This window comes from Cynara cardunculus, unplaced genomic scaffold, assembly GCF_001531365.2.
Source record: "Cynara cardunculus var. scolymus isolate 2C unplaced genomic scaffold, CcrdV1 Un_Scaffold_2564, whole genome shotgun sequence".
NCBI classification, from domain to species: Eukaryota; Viridiplantae; Streptophyta; class Magnoliopsida; order Asterales; family Asteraceae; genus Cynara; species Cynara cardunculus.
This window is the reverse complement of record NW_020201136.1, coordinates 59,424-67,675: the sequence shown is the minus strand read 5'-3', so window position 1 is coordinate 67,675 and position 8,252 is coordinate 59,424. Positions and strand designations below refer to the sequence as shown.

The 8,252-nt window shown below is 36.2% G+C and overlaps 1 protein-coding gene across 1 annotated transcript in view; it reads left to right on the top strand.

Moving 5' to 3' along the window:
* Positions 1-6,603: 6,603 nt before the first annotated feature.
* LOC112503127 (solanesyl-diphosphate synthase 1, mitochondrial-like) overlaps positions 6,604-8,252 on the top strand; it is a 6,363-nt gene continuing 4,714 nt past the window's right edge. The window contains exons 1-3 of the mRNA XM_025107193.1: positions 6,604-6,681; positions 6,773-6,858; positions 7,779-7,911. Of these exons, the coding sequence (XP_024962961.1) occupies positions 6,604-6,681; positions 6,773-6,858; positions 7,779-7,911 (297 nt within the window). The remainder of the gene's footprint in view (positions 6,682-6,772; positions 6,859-7,778; positions 7,912-8,252) is intronic.

Here is an 8,252-nt window from a genome sequence, read left to right as displayed (position 1 = left end):
ACTGTGTTTGGAGCGAAGGATCCCTTCTCAAGGAGTGTCAGATTCAACATTGAGATATTTGGCTTCATTCTGTTCTTAAGGAGTTCATCCACTGAGAATTCTGTCTCATGCTCGTTCTTGTGGGATGGTCCTTCTTCGTAATTAGAAAGGGTCTTTCTTCTTCGAGAGGTCTTTAGTGGTAGAGGTGGAACTTCGATGATCTTCAACACTTTGTTGAATAGTTCATTTAGAATTTCTTCAATGTAAGCTTTATGCTTTGATTTGGACTTTTGAATTTCATGTTGAATCTCAAACCACTCCGTTACGACATCATGGTTCTCTCAGAAGATGACCATAGAAACGAGAAGGCTACCATCTTGCATTTGTTCGCTGATTATGACCTTTGAAATCTTATGTCGGAACATTCTTGTCTTGATCCTTTCTCTACACCAGTTCAGCTCATAATCCTTCAGTGTTAGTACTCTTTAATTTTTCAATACAACTTATTTTAAGAGTAGGGCCTGGGCACTTATGGAATCACTTTGCATGAACTTCCCTTCAACATGAGCTTCATCAGCTAGAGCCTTGGTTAACTCTAGACTATCTGGAATAATCCTAAATACTCTCCAGCTAGTTTGCTCTCATTTTGGTGCCTAAAAACGAAAGTGCTCCTTGAGTCATATCCCAAATTGAATTTCTTGTAACCCAGACATAGGGTTGAAATATCAATTTGGAAAGTGTTCTCTTCACGTTTCTCAAGCAATCTGGTTCATTAATCGATCACCCCTTTTGTTTGTTTTCTGGAAAACCTTGTTCTAACATGATCAACTTCAAGGTTTTTGTTTATGTGTTTATAGGAGACATAATGATTTATATAGGGACTTTATTCATATTGTACATATATATATATATATATACACACACACACACACACACAAGAGTGTTAGTCTAGATGATCGCCTGTAAAGATTGTAGCAAATCAAAAAGATTTTATGCCTACAATAATATACATATATCATATGGCTAATTGCACCCATTTATATTGCTAAATGTACTCCTACTTAGTGATTTCATTCACACACATATCAACATGAAAATTCACTTTTCATATTTCCAATGCATGAATTAATCTGATTTTGAAATTGAAGAAGGTGCAAAGATTTATTGAGAATACGTGAGATTTAAGCATATATGGGAAAAAATTCCCGTTTCCCATTGGAAATATGATTATATTCCAAGAGGGGATGGAGAATCAGAGAAGGGATGGGTCCTGTACCATTCTCATGCCTAATTATGGGTTCTAAAGCTTATCTTTATATTTACGGTATGATTATGATTTTTGAATCTTTTATGGACTACTATTTTAAGTGGGAATATATATGTCAACTTCAAATCGATCCATTTTGTACTTGTCCGTTGATTCTAGTGGATATTGGTGATGTTGAAATTTGACTTGGTTTGAGTAGGGGTTGATTATTGATTGGGTTGATCGGGTTGAAGACGTTTGAACAACTCAATCCAATGTTGACAGTTTGAAAATTTTCAACCCAGCCCAACCCAACCCTTTTGGGTTGGTCGGTTTGGTGGGTTGGTGCGTTGTGTTTAAAGAAAGTAAAATCAACGTTGGCAACATAAAAAATAAAGGAAGCCTTATTTGAAATACGATCAATCATTCAAGAGGATATACGAGTTTATCAAATATTTAGATATTAATATGACTTTCAAATAATTAATGTCCTCTTAGAGTTTCATTGCTCATTGTTGCAGGGTCATTTTTGGTAAGCTGTACATCTTAAAGACAAATACAAATAATCATAGAAAAACCGCTAAAACTTTCATCAGGTTATCAGGTTGGTCGGTTGCTTTGGGCCTAACTCAATTTCAACCCAATAGATTCGGTTTGCCCAGTTTTGTACCGATTATATGGTGGGTTACTTCGGGTTTTTTTTTCGAATTAGGTTGGTCGGATTGATATGGTGATCGATTTTTTGAGCACCCTTAGTTTGAGTTGCCATACCATTTATCAAGGTGTTGTATATGAAAGTTGATTGATTTATAGAGTATTAAAACCATCTCCTAGATTTCTTTAAAATAAAGAAAATAGAAATTCATACTATTTTTCTGTTTCAATAGATTTTCTATATTATTCTTTAAAATAGAAAAATATCTAAAAATTAATATATTGAAAGAGAAATATATTTTTTAATTCTTTTTCGGATGAAACTGAGGGGGCCGTTTACTAAATACTTACCCGATAAGTGCTTACCAATAAAATTTAACACTATTATTTATTTACTGGGTAAGATTTTAGTCCACCAAAACGACATCGCATGCAACAATTTACCCGGTAAGTGCTTATTGTGGTAAGAGTCGTCATCCTCACTTATCGGGTAAGACTCTCGGTCTTTGTCTCGCTCTTTCCGGGTAAAATTCTTGGTCCTTACCATATTCGTCAGGTGAGATAACGTGACTTAATTGGTAGACACTTACCTGAGTAAGCATTTGGTAGACGACCCCTGAGTGTATTATTATTTTATATAAAGTTTTTTAAAAAAGTGCATTGGGATGATAAATTAAATTACATAATAATTAGTGATGAAATCTATAAAAGAAAAAGAATTTGTTGGAATTTAGGTGAAATTTATTTAAGATATTTTAACTTTTAATTCTCTATTATAAAAATATTATAAAGGATGTATTAAACATGTTAATGCGACGTTTTGTATTAGAAATGCTCTAAAAATTTGTTAAGACGTCCAAAAATGACTTAAAAACTTGTAAAGACACCCAAAAATGACCTGTAAACTTATTGCAACGTCTTTAGATTGAACATTTTATTTTTTGGTCCTATAAATTAAGTTTTAATAAGCAGTGTATTAAGACGCTTAGAAATTGGTGCGCCCTATAAACTCAATTTCGTTGTAGTGAAATACGTAAACTTTTGTGTTCAATCTATAAAAGATATTAAGGGCCTTTACCAAATGCTTACTAGGTAGGCTCCTATTAGATGTCACTTACCTTACCTAGTGAATATGACAGTGACTGAGAACTTACTCGGTAAGTGAAGAAAATGACTCTTACCTAGTAAGTGCTTACCTGGTAAATGACCTTTACTAGCAATACATTTTGATGGTTAAAAATGTTGGCCAATAAAGTAAATAAGAATGTGACTATTGCTGATAAGTGTTTGGTAAACGACTCCTAAATCTAATTTATTATAAACCCCTCCCCATCCCCAACTTTTAAACTTTAAGAATCCCCATCTCCATCCCGATCCCTGTGCAACTCATACATTCCTTAGTTTCAAACTTCCAGTATTTGTTCAAGGATCATTCTGATTATTATTATTTGTGTTATTTCTCTCAAAATTATAAATAAACATATGCAAACTTTTGGACCAGATTCCATATTTGTATAAACATATACCGATACATATAAAAATTAAACTCGTACGAATAAATCCATTCCCACAATATATCTAACGGATACAGATTAGTGACGGACCTTAGCTTTAACCATAGGAGGAAATGTCCTCAGTCAAAAACCAAAAACTTTTGTTGATTAGCTTAAATTTTCTAATTTCACCATCATCTTACATGGTTTTCCGGAGTCCCATATAGCGGTGGCCATATGCTTCCGACCCTAATCTCTCTAGATTGAATATTGCTTCTTGTATAATGTGTTGTTATAGAAATTTTCATTTGTGTATAATTTTTTCAGAATTTTGAGGTTTCGATTTCTATATATCTTTTATCGGAATTTATTTTTGAATTTTGCTTATGTTMTGTATTTTTTTTCGGTTCTATATTTCCCTGTTATGTATTAGTTGTTTTGGGCTTGTTTGTAGATTTGTAACTTTGATTTMTTGTTGTAGACAACCACAACTTAACATTGTTTGTAGGTTTATGATTTTCTATAATGCTATGTTTTGAAGCAAGTTGTAGAATTGTACCGTTTTTTCTTTTTTTGATTAACCTGGATATTCAACTTGTTATGTGAGCCGACTAATCATAGGGCGACCACCTGCTTTGCAGTTAGCCCGGAGTCACCGCATTTGAACCTCCGTTGCCACAAGGGGATTTTTATTCCTCCTTGGATTTGAACCTGAGACCTCCTGGTACTTTTGATCTTTGGAGCCAAGCTCAAACCAATCAGGCACCACCCTTGTAGTTAGCCTTGTACTGTTGTATGTAGTAGAATTTGAAGTAGGTAATAAGATAAACAACTGTTAATTAAGCATTTGCTAACTTCTTCAACTATTTGTTAGAAAATAGAAAAATTTTCGGGAAAAAAAATTATCAGCATATGGATCCAATATTGTCTGTACTAGAGGTGAATCTTCAACTGAAAACATCTAGTGTATTATTTCCCGATCTAGGTTATTTATAGTGATACGACACTTGTTATGTGCCCCTACTGGCCTACTCCATTAATTTCTTGGAGATCCGCCACTAGTATTAGATCATCTTACGATACTTGTTAGCCCACACTATTCATGGTGTATTCTTACCCGGCTAAACATGTTACCAATACATGTGAGTTGATAGTTGATAATTTAGAGATGGTCATAATCAGTTTTTGTTGGGTCAGACCTAAATTGGTCCCGGTCCCAAAATGGCTTCCCATAACTAAGTCCGGTCTTGTGTTTCGTAACCGGTCCCTAGACCAGTCCTGGTCACGTGTCAGGCCTAAACCGGTCCTATTTTTTTCTAGAACTTAAAAAAAAATCATGTTTGAAGATTTTTTTTTGGACGATAATCTTATTGAAATACAATATAAAATCTCTAATTACGTCATTCAAATACACTTTAAAAATATTTTTTTAAATCCTTTTTACAGAAAAAAAAAATGTTATAAATGTTTTTATGGTTACAAATTTTGAGATTTAGTATAGGAATACTTGCAAAAAGTTGAAAAACTTCAAAAAAAAATATGAAAAACTTGATATATAATTTATAAAAAATATTTATTTTAAATCGGGCCTATGTAAGGTCACAGGGGCTATGAGACCCRGCTTAGGAATTTGGAGGTCCCAATCGGACTAGGCCTTGTTTTGGATGAAAATTGTAAACTGGTTAAGGACCGTCGGGCCATAGTCGGTCCCAAATTCTCCTCTGGTATATCTTCTCGTCATGAGGGTCAAAATTGTAGTCTTTTACTCACTTAACTTGTGGACCCCTTGAAATATGTCATCCTTGCCAAGTCTTAGGCTTTGTTCTACCGCTTTGGGCCTCATGGATCAAATGAAAAGCTTTCTCTCTTGGACCTTCCCTTACCCCTACTGGCCCATTATTCAGTCTCTCTCCGCCCTCTCATGCGGACAAAATATAGGCCTTTCTTCCAGCCCATGAATAAGTCTTCATCCAAAATTGGGCCTACCCTGAGGCCCACAAAGGACACAACACTCTCCCTCCATAACAGCCTTCTTTCTCTTCCATGTCTCGCCTTCATGATACTTTTCATCGCCGCACTTGACCCCATGCAGCCAGCCTTTGCCACCTTGTTTCTCCCTGTTATATCCCCATGTGCCCCCAGCGCCGTTTGCTGAAAACCACCATGGCCTCTGTTGCTGCCCCACCTTCTCTCTTGCTTAAATCATGATCACCCATATCCTGGTCCCTGCTCCCAATCATTGTCTAGGTTGGCTGTCGGCATTGCCGCCGTCTAGGGCATGACTTGGCCACCCTGGCTTCGCTCCCCCTTCGCTTTCCATTCCCACTCCCTTCCTTTTCTCTCAGGTTTTTCTTTTCTCACCAGTTTCCCCTTCATCCATCATTGTTGCAGGTGGCGTCCTTTGTGTAGTATGCATCTCCTATATATTCATCATTAGCTTCATGGACAAAAATCCAGCTTCAACCTTTTTCTTCATCCCTGAACTTTCTCCACCATGGTTGACCGGACTTCCTCATCCTCTTATCTCTAGTTTTTTGAATTCTTCACCCTTCTAGGCTGCCATGACCTAGAAGCAGCCTTTGATACCAATTTGATTGGGACCAGAAGAAGATCTATTGGATACAGATGCACAATTACCAAATGAATGGAAAATATACCTACTCTCTAGAGGTTGGTACTCCATAAGAATCGGTTTCCTATCGTCTATTATCAAATTCAACATACGTTCTTTTCCCAGCTCCTTATTATGGACTAATTCTATTATGTTAGTAATATAGTTCCTATATTACCCTAATATGGTTGCCATATCTTGTGTCTAATTAATCCTATGATTGTGCCTGGAAAGCGTGACACCATGTCTAACAATTGACGACTTAATAGAGTTCACTAATAATGTACTTTGGTTTTTGGTTCAACTAAATGAGGCAGCTTGGATTGTTTAGCGACATGGCTTTAACTTTGATGCATTTACTTTTTCCTCACACCAACTAGTATACTCTACCCACTTCTCTCTTGTAAGACTTGAACACCGTGCCTGACCTTGAAGTTTTGATGTTTGGGTTGATACCATATCATGTGATGCATCTACGTATTCACAATTGGCTATTCTCAGAAGAAAATGTTGCTTGTAGTAGTATTTTACTCAGTATGGGAATATTTGCATGAGCAATTAATGATGCATATCAACCAGACTGCCTTCATTACCACTAAAATACTACTGCTCTTTTCATGATGCAGCTTGCAGTATTGGCTGGAGATTTCTTGCTTTCTAGAGCTTGTATCACACTTGCCTCTTTAAAAAACACAGAGGTATCCATTTATTTATGTCTTTATACACGCGACTTGCATCTTCTAACATGGTTGTTTATAAATGTTCATTGAATTCCACTGTTGGTTGCAGGTTGTATCACTAATAGCAACTGCAGTGGAGCATCTTGTTACTGGGGAGACGATGCAAATGAGCACATCAGCAGAGCAGCGTAGTAGGTATGCTACTTCTCTGGTGGTGTAATCTGCATTGGAGAGTTTAATCCATTACAATAAAGTGGGTCTTATAGGATGCACCACCATCCTTGGGCATCCTAACAAAGTACTTAATTACACTTTAAGTTTATAGGACCAGAAACTGTGTGCTCTATCTGAAGGTGTTACAATAAGTTGTTAGGACGAAGTAAAGCGACTTGACAAATTATATGGACGAAGTTGGAGAAACTAATATGACATAAAAAGTAAATTGCCCTATTAGCTTTTTATAGGACACTGTTGAAAGGTGCCTAAACTTGTTAGGTGGCATATATAACAACTTATTGTAACGTCCGAGATAGGACGCTCAATTTTGGTTCTATRAACTTAAAGTCTTGAAATACTCTATTAGGACGTCTGTGYGTCTTAAAAGGCACATTTTSTTGGTGGTCAGTGTAATATCRCTGTCTAGGCATGAAGTGAAGGTAGAAGATCGTAAATATTCCAGCCTCATATCCATATGTTATCAAAGTTAATACCTTTGTGATCGTTGATGGACTGTTTCACAATGTTAGTGAAATTGCCCTATTAGCTTTTATAGGACACTGTTGAAAGGTGCCTAAACTTGTTAGGTGGCCTATATAACAACTTATTGTAACGCCTGAGATAGGATGCTGAACTTTGTTTCTATAACTTAAAGTCTTGAAATACTCTATTAGGACGGCTGTGCGTCTTAAAAAGGCACATTTTGTTGGTGGTGAGTTAATATCGCTGTCTAGGCATGAAGTGAAAGTAGAAGATCGTAAACATTCCAGCCTTATATTCATATGTTGTCAAAGTCAATACCTTTGTGATCGTTGATGGACTGTTTCACAATGTTAGTGTTTGAGGTTGGACATACTTCTCTTTCAATTTTTCGGTTGATTAAATTTTTGCCATTGCAGTATGGATTATTATTTGCAGAAGACATACTACAAGACTGCATCGCTGATATCAAACAGCTGCAAATCCATTGCCCTTCTTACTGGGCAAACTGCAGAGGTGTCTATGTTGGCATACGAGTACGGGAAAAATCTGGTCTGTAAGCATCAAGAATGTAGTTATCGTATGTTATAGATAATTTTCCGAAGCATAACATGTGGTTCGTTTTGGAAAGCCATTTACCAAACGGACATGACTCATGAGTATAATTTTGAGTAACATTCATGCTTGTTTTCTTAAACGGAGAAGCAAATGAATTTTTTGAAGTTCAATGAACTGATATTTTAATGTTATCAATGGTCAATATGAATCACTTGCCAACAATGTGGTTAATGGTGATGCATTGTCTATTGGCATATCACTCGAACCGGCCAATATAATTGTAACTCTGACTCATCATCTTCTCTTTCCTGCAGGGTTTGGCGTTCCAGTTAATC